Here is a 19,550-nt window from a genome sequence, read left to right on the forward strand (position 1 = left end):
GCCAACTGATCTTGTTCAAAATTTTTGGAAAAATATTTTTGCACATTTTTATGTATTTTTTGAAAATTTCTTTAATAATTTTGAATCAGATGGAAATAATCCCATTGCCAACTGATCTTGATCAAAATTTTTGGAAAAATATTTTTTCACATTTTTATGTATTTTTTGAAAATTTCTTTGATAATTTCCCATTGCCAACTGATGTTGATCAACATTTTTGGAAAAAATATGAAAAAAAATTACACAAGTTAAATTTTTGAAATTTAAAACCTGATAAATCATAAATGAGTTTATAGTATTAAAATAAACAATCTACTGACAGCAATCTAATAAAAAAGAGAGCAAAAAATAATCACTACTCTTCATTATTTATGGCTGAAATAATAAATAATTAAACTGCTATAAAGTTATAAATTATTAAAATGACAGAGAATCAAATCTCTGGTTTATATTCAACAGTTCTGAAATATTTACTGTGTGTTTTTTTAATAACATCTACAATTTAACATCAATCAAATTTATAGCTGACTCATCAGTATTCTATACAAAGTTTTACAGGAAATGAGACAATTGAGCTGTCACGGTGATTTTAGAACTGCTTAGAAAATGGCGAAATTGATGTGACTAAGAAAACGAAATACATGCCCACTACAATAAAATGTTTCCCGTCAAAAAAATGCCTGTCTGTGTAATACACCAAGTGGCAACAGTAATATTTTGATACATCAGTGATATTATAACTGCAAGTTAGGGGTTGACCATTAAAATTTTGAAATATTGGGTGGCAATATTGGAAAAGAAAAATTTGCACAGGAGGAAATTATGAAAAACAATTTTGGAAAGATTAATGACATTTTAATGGCAGGCAAGGGATTATTACATTAAATAGTTCAAGTTAATCTTCAAACCACACCAGCACGTAGGTTTACAACTAATAAAGTTGAACAGATGTAAACAAGATTCAAGTGGATAATGTAACAGCCGTAGAGGATTTAATTGTAATACAGAGGCAGCCATTTTGTTCAGATATAGACACTCAGAAAATGTTAATTAATTTAAAGTATATATTGGAAATTTGGAATCAAACAATCAAAACAAACAACAAAAAGCAACTACCACAACTGATATTAATAATAAAATGAAATTCAGGTTGGAATTCATTATTTGTACAATATATTTTAAAATATAACAAATTTTTACTTTAATATTTATGTAAATAACAGAATATATGGCATAGAAACTTGCATATTCTCGCATAGATATTTACGCAGGGTCAGTTCGGTGGGATATTGGTCAGATAGTCAGGTATTTCAGAGAAACACTGTTTAGGTAAAACAATTTTAGGTTCCAACATTTTTAATCATAACGTTTTTGAAAATATTAATTAAAATTTGACAATGAATTTGTTTTTATGAAAGGTAACAGTCGAGGGGGATTACATGAAAACTAATCGGTTCAAAAATATTTGACATTTTCTTTACAAGTTATTTTTAAACAAGCAAGAAAGGCAGGAATATGTTAGTACCGATGTATGCATTAAGTGGTGGATAAATAAAAAATAACTGTATATACCAGTATAGTTGTCATTTTTGGAGTTTGCAGCAAAAAAATAGATATAACAACAATTAACAATTTGGAACCCCATAATTTTTTATGCCATTTTTATGGCAACAATTTAATGTATTTTTCTTAAGTTTCTGTGGTTTTAGATCAAAGAGGTATAATTTCCCATTGTCTAGGTTTTTTCAAAGTGTTTTATTTTTCAAATGTTGACAAAATCATATTTTGTAAAAGGTGACAAATGTTGACTGTCAAGTTCAAAAGGTCAATGTTATCCTGTTTTATTCTGAAATAAAAGACTACTATGGACAACACCAATAATGTCTTTATCATACAATTTTGTCTATCAGATTTTCTACTAGATACTTCTTGCAATTCTATCATTTGGTCAACATTTAGCGAATATTTTGGAATTGATCAACTTCACGGACAAAAAGATCATTAAAGAAAGATCCATTTTAGTAACGCCATTTAAACCAGTAGTTTTCAAAAGTAGCACCTACATGACATCAGGTATGAATCAATGTATTGACTTGCCAATCACTTATACAACGAACAAACAAAATAACCGCTCAAGTACTATTATTGAAATCTGTCCAACCATGCAACTTTAAAACGACTTATATGAACCGATTCAAAACTTTAAATCAATATACTCACAGAAGACGTATACGGTCTGTAATACGCAACAGACATCTTCACTTCTGAGTATTGTAATCACGCCGGTCAGTCAAGATTGCGTTGGTTTGATTTCCGTTTGTTATATATTCAACATGGCTGACGAGTGTTTTTCTGTAGGGTGTCAAGCCAGTTTCAATTAATAGTCGCTTTGCATGATAATATCAGGTGTACACAGCGCTACTCTTCCCATAGCAACTGAGACATGTAAATAAAACTGGCCACTGGTGAAATGCCCCTTATCCCATCAACTATATCACAATTAGTTGGAAACTCATTTGCATAACAATCACTTGTGGTAAAGAGACTCCCTAGGTCAATAAAATAAACATTTTAACAATAGCTCTGCTAAATAGAAGTATACAACTGTGATCATTTCTTTAATCTGTCCCTGAACTTATAAAGACGGTCTATTGTTGTGCTTGTTGCCAAACACATTAAACAAACTGAAATAAGATCAGCTAGATCTCGATCTAAGGACAAGCACTGTATGACGCTTATCTAGCACTAGGACACAACAGACTCTCAACACACAAATTGAACCACAAGATTTCTATTGGTCAATGTTGAAACGTCAGATGCATGTATACTTTAAAGAATATATAATTAAAGTTCATTTGTTACCACCTTAAAAGCCTTTCATCAAAGGTTATCCTTAGAAAATATTAATTTGAACACATCAATAAAAACACTGATTTAAACTTGGATTCGAGAACACTGAAAATTACATTAAAATCAAATTTAAGTTTTTAAATTAAAATTTTTTTTTTATTTAAACCAAAACCTTTCATTTTATTGAAATATGACTTTGTTTTAAAATTTCAATATTACTTTAAACAGTAAAGCACATCTTCAAATGAATGAAATTTAACATTCCTTTTCATAAGTAGTAAATTCAGATACCATACTGGTTTGTGCTGCTTGTATCATCCAAATTGCTGACACAACACCCAGTAATACCCACAATGTAGGATTCAAGCAGTAATGAAATTTACGTTCTTGTATGTCATAAGCGACATATAAAACAGAAAGCGCATATACAATCAATACAACCAGTAAAGCACTTAATATTCAATATTGGATCACCTGTTACAATAACAGATATTTTCTATTACTTTAGAATACTTTATATTTCAGTTTTATTATATTTAACTTTTACCTCCATAATTTAAGCTACTGGTAATACAGACCATGGAGGTAAAAGACATGGAGGTAAGTCTTTTACCTCCATGATTTTAGCTGCCCACTACTAGTACTATTTATATAATAAATAACAGGTTTAGGGCAAATAAAGAAATAAGATTTTACTTCTAGTCCCAGGGAAAATTGAAAAATGATTTGGTTTTCCAGTAACAACCACCAAGAATTTGTCATTGAGATTGCTCTAGATGTTGTAAGATAAGAACAACTGATTACCTACTTTGTTTCAAAATATTGTTGACTACCTGCAAACTTTTGTCTGCAGTATTTACGTATTTACTTTTATTTACCTTATTTCAATGTTAAATATGTCGGTACTATGGACAGGTAACTGTCCGTAACTGACAATATTTTAAAAAATTTGGTAATCCGTTGTCCTAATCTTTTCACTGTAAACTAACTTGCGATATAACGAAAACCAAAATCTTGTTATACCAAAACTAAATCTTTTTTAAATTTCAAATTAATGTCACAAAAGGCAAACTATACTACCAGGGCAACAACCAACTAATTAGAACGATACAGATTGAGTGGTGTCTTTGTCTGACATCCGACTTCCATCATCTAATCCCAAGATTTTGGTCACCCATTCCTTAACTATGGGCTGAAACACAGATGGGAATTTTGTTATTGGGTTTATCTCCACTTTAAATCTGCAGCACCCTCCTAAGAAGTTGGTCACCCATTCCTCTCGGCTCTACTCAGGTGCGTCAATTTTTTCAGTGGGTTTATCTCCACTTCAAATCTGCATCATCTACTCAAGATGTTGGTCACCTACTGGTACTTTTCAGGGCTCAAATCAGGAGAGCTAAAACTTAACATACTGTATATGCATTAATTTTTCACTGGGGTTTAATTTTGCTATTTTCCCTGATAAGTAAAACCCGCTAAATTAAATCTACACGAACAAGGAAAATAACAATAAACTCATTGTTTCTTTGACAAATTCGTAAAATTAAAACAGAGTGAATATGCTCAAAACATTATAATAGTAAAATTAAATGAAAATAAATGATTTGACAGTACTACTAAAAGAAATTAATAATTAAATTACTATAAACAATAAGCTTACCAATTTAGGCTTATGCTTCCGAGCTAACATCCAGACAGGTTCCGCTGGTGCAAGTGGTTGAGGTGGTGGTGTGGACGGTGGTGGAGTTAACTCACGTGGTGTAGGAACAGGACTCAAGTCCAAAGGAATATTATCCAACGTAGGCAGTAAATCCGGATTAGACACTGCGCCCAATGAATCTGGTCTCTGTAATACAACACATAAATGTCAGTGTAATCAGGTGGCAACGAGCTGACTAACTATCCCAATCACGATGGTTACAGCATGCTTATTGACTATAATTCATGAAACATGCCACTCTCAAAATGCCTCTGTGTTACACATGTCAGTGGGAGTATTGAGAAAACATATGCATAACCTATTTATACAGTGTATCAATACACAGTTACTGAATACACATCACGAGTATTTCTGTTGCTATTCCAGTTGCATGTTGTTTTTCACTCTGAATTATGAAAACCGAAAAATCGGACAAATTCAAGCCAAATATGCATGATACCAATTAGGAACATCCATCGCCAAGGCAACAGGATATTTAGTTCTAAACAGTCACTTAAACGCAGGCACTAATTATTTATGCAGCCAGAGCCTTCTAAAGAAGAAACCAAATCAATTTTCAATAAAAGCTAAATTGGTTTTAAGTGAATGCTAATGGAAGTCATATTGTACACATGTCACATGGTTTTTATACATTAATTCCCATGTAACAACTCTCTGCAGATAAATTTACAAGATAAATTAGCAAACAGCTTCTGGAAGAATCAGTGTAGAATTAATGGTGGTTTTATTAGCAGTGATTTCAATATTTTCCACACCATAATTTTGAAGCAACATTTTTGCAATTTTTTTTTTCATTTTTTTATAAATTTTGATAAATCTTTAATAGTTGTTTTTTGGCTATTAGATATTCATCAAATGATATAAGTTGATTTTGGTGTTACCTTCATCTCAATTTTGGACAAAAATATAGAGTTTACGAAAATTCAATTTCCTAACATTACCATAATGAGACCTCACAATTTTATAATTTGAAAAAAAATCAGTTTTGTAATTTCTTATAAATTGGGACTTTCATTTTTGAGCAAAAAATTATAAAGTTTTTCAAATACCAAGCCGAACAAGAAAGCTTTGAGTGTTGCATTTGCACACCTACCTCTGAAGTGATCAGTCTCAATATCATACCCACCGTGGGGGTTCGTAGGTCACGGGTTTTCAGATTGCTACCCTGGAAATAAAAAAACAAACAGAGTTGCGTTATAAGCGATACCTATGAATACTCACAGTTTGGAATATTTAAAATCTACCAGCTCAGGCAGCAACTTACAAAATGCCATAACAAAGATTCAGAAGAAACACACCAAACAAACAAACAAACAAACAAACAATACAGACCCTGTATGATTAATACAGTTAGTGATTTATTATATTATTGCCAATTTTTATAATATAGTATTTATGAATATTTATGCACTGTGTTCATGTGTTTATGCCGAGAGGATGTTGTGCGCAGCTTCAGGTGTCGAACCTCGACATTTGCACACCTTCTGTATTGTACAGAGTCTCTCATACAGAGTTTAGTGTTCTCTACTATTCACCGGTACATTACTCTCAATGAACGCTGATATATGTAGTCTTTTATGTGCCTATTATAGACAACAAAAGACAGGGACAATAAATATACAATAACAAAAACAGTGGTGAGTTTAAACCATGGAAATAATTCACAAAAGATTTGATCTATTAATGTAAATATCTTGTCTTTAAATGAACCCTGGTATTTTGTGCACTACATGATGTCTTTCTGCATGTTACATCATCTATGACTAACTGCTCATTATTAACACATCCAACCACCCACCTCAATTACGAAAGATCCACCCCATTACATTTCATAATCTCCAGATCTTCCGTACGGGGTCAACCATTGGAAATCATGGGGTGTGTGGCTGGGAAAGTGTGATCAAAGCAATTATTAGCAGTGTCTGATGTGCATTTTTATTTTTTTTGGAATGTGCCAACAGCGTTTCCCTGCAAATTTCATGCAATTTTTCCCCCATTGACTAGCTTGCAACTTTATTAAAAAAAATTTCCAGCCACCCCCTAATGACATTAAATGGTTGACTCCTAATGCAGATTTATTTTTTAACACCACATGCATTGATTGATCTGCTCACTTTTCATGCTCAGTTTATCTCCGTCCGGAATCTCAAATACAGTACACTGGTGATCATGTGACTTCCAAAGTTCAAAATAATAGAAGTTATGTCTGCCGCTTTGTGTAATTGTGATTAACCAGTGAAATATGGCATGAATATACTTTTCAGATGATTTGCTGTTTTGGTTTGATGTGAATACCTGTCAATGATTTCCCATGATGCATTGCATGAAACAAGAATACTGTAAAATACTATATTTTCACTTTGAATTAATTTTGGCTATTTTCGCTGAAGGAATGATTCAGTGAAAATAAAATGCAGCGAATATACCTTTTTTCCTGTATTTTACATTCAACTTGTCAAAAATCAGTGAAAATAAATTCCATACAAAACATCCAAAAAAGTCTTTTCAGCGAAAATAATTCCAAGCTAAAATAAAGTATTCTCCAGTATGTTGCACAGTTGAATATGTCTGCATCTGTAATCCTGATTTGATTCAACATTTTTAAGGCACTCTATGTAATCTAGAGAATGGATTTGCAATTTCACTACAAAAGCATGATTTTTTTCATAAATATAAATTAACAATTTTTGAGTTGTTTGAAATTATAACATAAATAAATGTTTACTAGATGTGAATCATGACCTCATGAAAATCACAGAGAAACATTTTTTTTTCTTAAGCAATCAATTAATCTAATTATTATATTTTTTACAGGATAAGTCCCTGTAGTTTTACACCACACACTGCCTACCATATCACTTGTATCTATGCCAAGAAATCAACACTTTGAATAATATCAATTTTTTCTGCCAAAATTTTGTCAATATTTTTCACATTTTGTATATTTTTCTGAAAGTTCTTTGTTAATTTAGGACTGAATCATATCACATTAGCTACAGGTTTTAATAAAAACATTTGAAAAAAAAAATGAAAAAAAACCAAAATTTTACTTTCAAAAGGTTAAACCAGACTCATTGAGTGAGAGGGGTCTGGAAAAGATTAACCTTTTCACCACCAGTTCCCTGTTTTCATCACAAATTCACAAATAATCCTGTTTATAGTCTGCACTTTCCTTCAGAAGATTAGCCAAATGTTTTGAGTAAAATTTGAAAATTAACTCAAAAATAGGGGTTCATTCCCAGAAACATTGCAGAATATAAGAAGAAGGTGCAGAACAATTTGGGGGAGAAAGTCTGGTAATGAAAATGTTAATGTGTATAAATTAGGTTCATATTATCTTTATTAAAGATTTTCAAGTAGATGGTCTGTCATTACAAGTGTTCTTCACATTTTTGCTTGTAGTAAGTGGTTCTGAACAACCATAGTTACTGACAGCTAATAAATTACCTACTTTATAAACCATGGTTACTGACAGCTAATAAATTACCTACTTTATAAACCAGTCAGGGTCTGACAAATCTGTTTATATACAGCACAGGTGGAATTCTTAAAGCAAAGTGAAGTATTTTCAAATGTCAATATGCGAGGCAGGACTGAATAAAACTATACATGTTTGACAGCTTCCAGGTGTGGATAATGAATAGTTTTGGTAGCATGTGAAACAACGAACAACAAAAACAAACCATCATCTATTTCAAAGACCAACTTTCCAGTCAACTATGACGTACTCTTTGTCTAGAAGTTAGACATTCCTACTTTAAGTAACAGAAAATCAATATAATATAATTTACAAGGTTTTACATAGTTAAAAAAAACAATGCTAAGATTACTAGAATGTTTGACTGGTGATTTTGTCTGAAAATGAAAGAGTGATTCTTGATACTCTTTTGTAGATGAACACACCATAAATAGTTTCACATTTCACAGATAACATTCTATGCCTTCGTCGTTTTGTTTTGCGATTATATTAAAAACTGTGATACGCTGATATTAAGGCTATGACATTGTAACAGGTAAGCCAAGACTGTCAGAATTTACTTCAGCCCTGACTGACAATGAACCTGCATCTAAAACAATTTTATTCTGAAACATTAAACAATTTTAATACTCAGAAATAATAAAAACAGAAGATTTATTAAAATCCACTATAGAGGGCACCCAGCCTCAGTGCGAGGACACATGTTGAAAAAAAGAGGTGAAGGGAATTCTGGGAAAGCTTGATAGGACTCAAACATAAAATTGGTGTTTTTATTATGAATACACAAAAACTGTGGGAAATATCCAAGAGCTCACATGGTTTTCACCCTTTTCTGAATTACAGTAGACCTAAGAATTTCAGAACACAAGCTAATCTTTTACAACTATAGCAACACACTTTAAAAAATTTAGCGAATGCAATCTGAACAAAAAATCAGAAGGGAAGCCCAAACATCCAGAAATCATGAACAGATCGAAAATCTTGTAAATTTTAATGATTACCGATAGGACATGTATCCCACAATTCAATAGGACATGTATCCCACAATTCATTAGGACATATACCCCACAATTCATTAGGACATGTATCCCACAATTCAATAGGACATGTATCCCACAATTCATTAGGACATATATCACACAATTCATTAGGACATGTATCCCACAATTCATTAAGACATATATCCCATAATTCATTAGGACATGTATCCCACAATTCAATAGGACATGTATCCCACAATTCATTAGGACATATATCCCACAATTCACTAGGACATGTATCCCACAATTCATTAAGACATATATCCCACAATTCATTAGGACATGAATCCCACAATTCAATAGAACATGTATCCCACAATTCATTAGGACATATATCCCACAATTGATTAGGACATGTATCCCACAATTCATTAGGACATATATCCCACAATTCATTAAGACATATATCCCACAATTCATTAGGACATGAATCCCACAATTCAATAGGACATATATCCCACAATTCATTAGGACATATATCCCACAATTCATTAGGACATATATCCCACAATTCATTAGGACATATATCCCACAATTCATTAAGACATGTATTCCACAATTCATTAGAACATGTATCCCACAATTCATTAGGACACGTATGCCACAACTCATTAGGACATATATCCCACAATTCATTAGGACATATATCCCACAATTCATTAGGACATATATCCCACAATTCATTAGGACATGTATTCCACAATTCATTAGAACATGTATCCCACTATTCATTAGGACATGTATCCCACAATTCATTAGGACATGTATCCCACTATTCATTAGGACATGTATCCCACAATTCATTAAGACATATATCCCACAATTCATTAGGACATGAATCCCACAATTCAATAGGACATGTATCCCACAATTCATTAGGACATATATCCCACAATTCATTAGGACATATATCCCACAATTCATTAGGACATATATCCCACAATTCATTAGGACATATATCCCACAATTCATTAGGACATGTATTCCACAATTCATTAGAACATGTATCCCACAATTCATTAGGACATGTATGCCACAACTCATTAGGACATGTATCCCACAATTCATTAGGACATATATCCCACTATTCATTAGGACATATATCCCACAACTCATTAGGACATATATCCCACAATTCATTAAGACATATATCCCACAACTCATTAGGACATATATCCCACAATTCATTAGGACATGTATTCCACAATTCATTAGAACATGTATCCCACAATTCATTAGGACATGTATCCCACAACTCATTAGGACATGTATGCCACAACTCATTAGGACATATATCCCACAACTCATTAGGACATGTATTCCACAATTCATTAGGACATATATCCCACTATTCATTAGGACATGTATCCCACAATTCATTAGGACATGTATCCCACAATTCATTAGGACATGTATGCCACAACTCATTAGGACATACATCCCACAACTCATTAGGACATGTATCCCACTATTCATTAGGACATATATCCCACAATTCATTAGGACATGTATTCCACAATTCATTAGAACATGTATGCCACAACTCATTAGGACATATATCCCACAACTCATTAGGACATATATCCCACAATTCATTAGACATATATCCCACAATTCATTAGGACATATATCCCACAACTCATTAGGACATGTATCCCACAACTCATTAGGACATATATCCCACAATTCATTAGGACATGTATTCCACAACTCATTAGGACATATATCCCACAATTCATTAGGACATGTATCCCACAACTCATTAGGACATATATCCCACAATTCATTGGACATATATCCCACAATTCATTAGACATATATCCCACAACTCATTAGGACATATATCCCACAATTCATTAGGACATGTATTCCACAACTCATTAGGACATATATCCCACAATTCATTAGGACATATATCCCACAACTCATTAGGACATATATCCCACAATTCATTAGACATATATCCCACAATTCATTAGACATATATCCCACAATTCATTAGGACATATATCCCACAACTCATTAGGACATATATCCCACAACTCATTAGGACATATATCCCACAATTCATTAGGACATGTATTCCACAACTCATTAGGACATATATCCCACAATTCATTAGGACATGTATCCCACAACTCATTAGGACATATATCCCACAACTCATTAGGACATGTATCCCACTATTCATTAGGACATATATCCCACAATTCATTAGGACATGTATCCCACAACTCATTAGGACATACATCCCACAACTCATTAGGACATGTATCCCACTATTCATTAGGACATATATCCCACAATTCATTAGGACATGTATTCCACAATTCATTAGAACATGTATGCCACAACTCATTAGGACATATATCCCACAACTCATTAGGACATATATCCCACAATTCATTAGACATATATCCCACAATTCATTAGGACATATATCCCACAACTCATTAGGACATATATCCCACAACTCATTAGGACATATATCCCACAACTCATTAGGACATATATCCCACAATTCATTAGGACATATATCCCACAATTCATTAGGACATATATCCCACAACTCATTAGGACATGTATCCCACAATTCATTAGGACATGTATCCCACAACTCATTAGGACATACATCCCACAACTCATTAGGACATGTATCCCACTATTCATAAGGACATATATCCCACAATTCATTAAGACATATATCCCACAATTCATTAGGACATGAATCCCACAATTCAATAGGACATGTATCCCACAATTCATTAGGACATATATCCCACAATTCATTAGGACATATATCCCACAATTCATTAGGACATATATCCCACAATTCATTAGGACATATATCCCACAATTCATTAGGACATGTATTCCACAATTCATTAGAACATGTATGCCACAACTCATTAGGACATATATCCCACAACTCATTAGGACATATATCCCACAACTCATTAGGACATATATCCCACAACTCATTAGGACATATATCCCACAACTCATTAGGACATGTATCCCACAACTCATTAGGACATGTATCCCACTATTCATTAGGACATATATCCCACAACTCATTAGGACATGTATCCCACTATTCATTAGGACATATATCCCACAATTCATTAGGACATGTATTCCACAATTCATTAGAACATGTATGCCACAACTCATTAGGACATATATCCCACAACTCATTAGGACATATATCCCACAATTCATTAGACATATATCCCACAATTCATTAGGACATATATCCCACAACTCATTAGGACATACATCCCACAACTCATTAGGACATATATCCCACAACTCATTAGGACATATATCCCACAATTCATTAGGACATATATCCCACAATTCATTAGGACATATATCCCACAACTCATTAGGACATATATCCCACAACTCATTAGGACATGTATCCCACAATTCATTAGGACATGTATCCCACAATTCATTAGGACATGTATCCCACAACTCATTAGGACATACATCCCACAATTCATTAGGACATGTATCCCACAATTCATTAGGACATGTATGCCACAATTCATTAGGACACATATCCCACAATTCATTAGGACATGTATCCCACAATTCATTAGGACATGTATCCCACAACTCATTAGGACATACATCCCACAACTCATTAGGACATGTATCCCACTATTCATTAGGACATATATCCCACAATTCATTAAGACATATATCCCACAATTCATTAGGACATGAATCCCACAATTCAATAGGACATGTATCCCACAATTCATTAGGACATATATCCCACAATTCATTAGGACATATATCCCTCAATTCATTAGGACATATATCCCACAATTCATTAGGACATATATCCCACAATTCATTAGGACATGTATTCCACAATTCATTAGAACATGTATGCCACAACTCATTAGGACATATATCCCACAACTCATTAGGACATATATCCCACAACTCATTAGGACATATATCCCACAACTCATTAGGACATATATCCCACAACTCATTAGGACATGTATCCCACAACTCATTAGGACATGTATCCCACTATTCATTAGGACATGTATCCCACAACTCATTAGGACATGTATCCCACAACTCATTAGGACATATATCCCACAACTCATTAGGACATGTATCCCACAACTCATTAGGACATATATCCCACAACTCATTAGGACATGTATCCCACAACTCATTAGGACATATATCCCACAACTCATTAGGACATGTATCCCACAACTCATTAGGACATGTATCCCACTATTCATTAGGACATATATCCCACAACTCATTAGGACATGTATGCCACAACTCATTAGGACATACATCCCACAACTCATTAGGACATGTATGCCACAATTCATTAGGACATATATCCCACAACTCATTAGGACATGTATGCCACAACTCATTAGGACATATATCCCACAACTCATTAGGACATGTATCCCACAACTCATTAGGACATGTATCCCACAACTCATTAGGACATATATCCCACAATTCATTGGACATATATCCCACAATTCATTAGACATATATCCCACAACTCATTAGGACATATATCCCACAATTCATTAGGACATGTATTCCACAACTCATTAGGACATATATCCCACAATTCATTAGGACATATATCCCACAACTCATTAGGACATATATCCCACAATTCATTAGACATATATCCCACAATTCATTAGACATATATCCCACAATTCATTAGGACATATATCCCACAACTCATTAGGACATATATCCCACAACTCATTAGGACATATATCCCACAATTCATTAGGACATGTATTCCACAACTCATTAGGACATATATCCCACAATTCATTAGGACATGTATCCCACAACTCATTAGGACATATATCCCACAACTCATTAGGACATGTATCCCACTATTCATTAGGACATATATCCCACAATTCATTAGGACATGTATCCCACAACTCATTAGGACATACATCCCACAACTCATTAGGACATGTATCCCACTATTCATTAGGACATATATCCCACAATTCATTAGGACATGTATTCCACAATTCATTAGAACATGTATGCCACAACTCATTAGGACATATATCCCACAACTCATTAGGACATATATCCCACAATTCATTAGACATATATCCCACAATTCATTAGGACATATATCCCACAACTCATTAGGACATATATCCCACAACTCATTAGGACATATATCCCACAACTCATTAGGACATATATCCCACAATTCATTAGGACATATATCCCACAATTCATTAGGACATATATCCCACAACTCATTAGGACATGTATCCCACAATTCATTAGGACATGTATCCCACAACTCATTAGGACATACATCCCACAACTCATTAGGACATGTATCCCACTATTCATAAGGACATATATCCCACAATTCATTAAGACATATATCCCACAATTCATTAGGACATGAATCCCACAATTCAATAGGACATGTATCCCACAATTCATTAGGACATATATCCCACAATTCATTAGGACATATATCCCACAATTCATTAGGACATATATCCCACAATTCATTAGGACATATATCCCACAATTCATTAGACATGTATTCCACAATTCATTAGAACATGTATGCCACAACTCATTAGGACATATATCCCACAACTCATTAGGACATATATCCCACAACTCATTAGGACATATATCCCACAACTCATTAGGACATACATCCCACAACTCATTAGGACATATATCCCACAACTCATTAGGACATATATCCCACAATTCATTAGGACATATATCCCACAATTCATTAGGACATATATCCCACAACTCATTAGGACATATATCCCACAACTCATTAGGACATGTATCCCACAATTCATTAGGACATGTATCCCACAATTCATTAGGACATGTATCCCACAACTCATTAGGACATACATCCCACAATTCATTAGGACATGTATCCCACAATTCATTAGGACATGTATGCCACAATTCATTAGGACACATATCCCACAATTCATTAGGACATGTATCCCACAATTCATTAGGACATGTATCCCACAACTCATTAGGACATACATCCCACAACTCATTAGGACATGTATCCCACTATTCATTAGGACATATATCCCACAATTCATTAAGACATATATCCCACAATTCATTAGGACATGAATCCCACAATTCAATAGGACATGTATCCCACAATTCATTAGGACATATATCCCACAATTCATTAGGACATATATCCCTCAATTCATTAGGACATATATCCCACAATTCATTAGGACATATATCCCACAATTCATTAGGACATGTATTCCACAATTCATTAGAACATGTATGCCACAACTCATTAGGACATATATCCCACAACTCATTAGGACATATATCCCACAACTCATTAGGACATATATCCCACAACTCATTAGGACATATATCCCACAACTCATTAGGACATGTATCCCACAACTCATTAGGACATGTATCCCACTATTCATTAGGACATGTATCCCACAACTCATTAGGACATGTATCCCACAACTCATTAGGACATATATCCCACAACTCATTAGGACATGTATCCCACAACTCATTAGGACATATATCCCACAACTCATTAGGACATGTATCCCACAACTCATTAGGACATATATCCCACAACTCATTAGGACATGTATCCCACAACTCATTAGGACATGTATCCCACTATTCATTAGGACATATATCCCACAACTCATTAGGACATGTATGCCACAACTCATTAGGACATACATCCCACAACTCATTAGGACATGTATGCCACAATTCATTAGGACATATATCCCACAACTCATTAGGACATGTATGCCACAACTCATTAGGACATATATCCCACAACTCATTAGGACATGTATCCCACAACTCATTAGGACATGTATCCCACAACTCATTAGGACATATATCCCACAATTCATTGGACATATATCCCACAATTCATTAGACATATATCCCACAACTCATTAGGACATATATCCCACAATTCATTAGGACATGTATTCCACAACTCATTAGGACATATATCCCACAATTCATTAGGACATATATCCCACAACTCATTAGGACATATATCCCACAATTCATTAGACATATATCCCACAATTCATTAGACATATATCCCACAATTCATTAGGACATATATCCCACAACTCATTAGGACATATATCCCACAACTCATTAGGACATATATCCCACAATTCATTAGGACATGTATTCCACAACTCATTAGGACATATATCCCACAATTCATTAGGACATGTATCCCACAACTCATTAGGACATATATCCCACAACTCATTAGGACATGTATCCCACTATTCATTAGGACATATATCCCACAATTCATTAGGACATGTATCCCACAACTCATTAGGACATACATCCCACAACTCATTAGGACATGTATCCCACTATTCATTAGGACATATATCCCACAATTCATTAGGACATGTATTCCACAATTCATTAGAACATGTATGCCACAACTCATTAGGACATATATCCCACAACTCATTAGGACATATATCCCACAATTCATTAGACATATATCCCACAATTCATTAGGACATATATCCCACAACTCATTAGGACATATATCCCACAACTCATTAGGACATATATCCCACAACTCATTAGGACATATATCCCACAATTCATTAGGACATATATCCCACAATTCATTAGGACATATATCCCACAACTCATTAGGACATGTATCCCACAATTCATTAGGACATGTATCCCACAACTCATTAGGACATACATCCCACAACTCATTAGGACATGTATCCCACTATTCATAAGGACATATATCCCACAATTCATTAAGACATATATCCCACAATTCATTAGGACATGAATCCCACAATTCAATAGGACATGTATCCCACAATTCATTAGGACATATATCCCACAATTCATTAGGACATATATCCCACAATTCATTAGGACATATATCCCACAATTCATTAGGACATATATCCCACAATTCATTAGACATGTATTCCACAATTCATTAGAACATGTATGCCACAACTCATTAGGACATATATCCCACAACTCATTAGGACATATATCCCACAACTCATTAGGACATATATCCCACAACTCATTAGGACATATATCCCACAACTCATTAGGACATGTATCCCACAACTCATTAGGACATGTATCCCACTATTCATTAGGACATATATCCCACAACTCATTAGGACATGTATCCCACTATTCATTAGGACATATATCCCACAATTCATTAGGACATGTATTCCACAATTCATTAGAACATGTATGCCACAACTCATTAGGACATATATCCCACAACTCATTAGGACATATATCCCACAATTCATTAGACATATATCCCACAATTCATTAGGACATATATCCCACAACTCATTAGGACATACATCCCACAACTCATTAGGACATATATCCCACAACTCATTAGGACATATATCCCACAATTCATTAGGACATATATCCCACAATTCATTAGGACATATATCCCACAACTCATTAGGACATATATCCCACAACTCATTAGGACATGTATCCCACAATTCATTAGGACATGTATCCCACAATTCATTAGGACATGTATCCCACAACTCATTAGGACATACATCCCACAATTCATTAGGACATGTATCCCACAATTCATTAGGACATGTATGCCACAATTCATTAGGACACATATCCCACAATTCATTAGGACATGTATCCCACAATTCATTAGAACATGTATCCCACAACTCATTAGGACATACATCCCACAACTCATTAGGACATGTATCCCACTATTCATTAGGACATATATCCCACAATTCATTAAGACATATATCCCACAATTCATTAGGACATGAATCCCACAATTCAATAGGACATGTATCCCACAATTCATTAGGACATATATCCCACAATTCATTAGGACATATATCCCACAATTCATTAGGACATATATCCCACAATTCATTAGGACATATATCCCACAATTCATTAGGACATGTATTCCACAATTCATTAGAACATGTATGCCACAACTCATTAGGACATATATCCCACAACTCATTAGGACATATATCCCACAACTCATTAGGACATATATCCCACAACTCATTAGGACATATATCCCACAACTCATTAGGACATGTATCCCACAACTCATTAGGACATGTATCCCACTATTCATTAGGACATGTATCCCACAACTCATTAGGACATGTATCCCACAACTCATTAGGACATATATCCCACAACTCATTAGGACATGTATCCCACAACTCATTAGGACATATATCCCACAACTCATTAGGACATGTATCCCACAACTCATTAGGACATATATCCCACAACTCATTAGGACATGTATCCCACAACTCATTAGGACATGTATCCCACTATTCATTAGGACATATATCCCACAACTCATTAGGACATGTATGCCACAACTCATTAGGACATACATCCCACAACTCATTAGGACATGTATGCCACAATTCATTAGGACATATATCCCACAACTCATTAGGACATGTATGCCACAACTCATTAGGACATATATCCCACAACTCATTAGGACATGTATCCCACAACTCATTAGGACATATATCCCACAACTCATTAGGACATGTATCCCACAACTCATTAGGACATGTATCCCACTATTCATTAGGACATATATCCCACAACTCATTAGGACATGTATGCCACAACTCATTAGGACATACATCCCACAACTCATTAGGACATGTATGCCACAATTCATTAGGACATATATCCCACAACTCATTAGGACATGTATGCCACAACTCATTAGGACATACATCCCACAACTCATTAGGACATGTATCCCACTATTCATTAGGACATGTATCCCACAACTCATTAGGACATGTATGCCACAACTCATTAGGACATATATCCCACAATTCATTAGGACATATATCCCACAACTCATTAGGACATATATCCCACAACTCATTAGGACATGTATCCCGCAATTCATTAGGACATGTATGCCACAATTCATTAGGACATATATCCCACAACTCATTAGGACATATATCCCACAACTCATTAGGACATATATCCCACAATTCATTAGGACATATATCCCACAATTCATTAGGACATGTATCCCACAATTCATTAGGACATATATCCCACAATTCATTAGACATATATCCCACAATTCATTAGGACATATATCCCACAACTCATTAGGACATGTATCCCACAACTCATTAGGACATGTATCCCACTATTCATTAGGACATATATCCCACAACTCATTAGGACATGTATGCCACAACTCATTAGGACATACATCCCACAACTCATTAGGACATGTATGCCACAATTCATTAGGACATATATCCCACAACTCATTAGGACATGTATGCCACAACTCATTAGGACA

The 19,550-nt window shown here is 34.4% G+C and overlaps 1 protein-coding gene across 1 annotated transcript in view; it reads right to left on the reverse strand.

Moving 5' to 3' along the window:
- Window positions 1–19,550, reverse strand: part of LOC100370058 (coiled-coil domain-containing protein 33-like) — a 93,426-nt gene that overhangs the window by 17,343 nt on the left and 56,533 nt on the right. The window contains exons 11-12 of the mRNA XM_006815400.3: window positions 5,664–5,735; window positions 4,511–4,696 (exon numbers count right to left, since the gene is read on the reverse strand). Of these exons, the coding sequence (XP_006815463.2) occupies window positions 4,511–4,696; window positions 5,664–5,735 (258 nt within the window). The remainder of the gene's footprint in view (window positions 1–4,510; window positions 4,697–5,663; window positions 5,736–19,550) is intronic.

This window comes from Saccoglossus kowalevskii, chromosome 10, assembly GCF_978046115.1.
Source record: "Saccoglossus kowalevskii chromosome 10, keSacKowa6.1, whole genome shotgun sequence".
NCBI classification, from domain to species: Eukaryota; Metazoa; Hemichordata; class Enteropneusta; family Harrimaniidae; genus Saccoglossus; species Saccoglossus kowalevskii.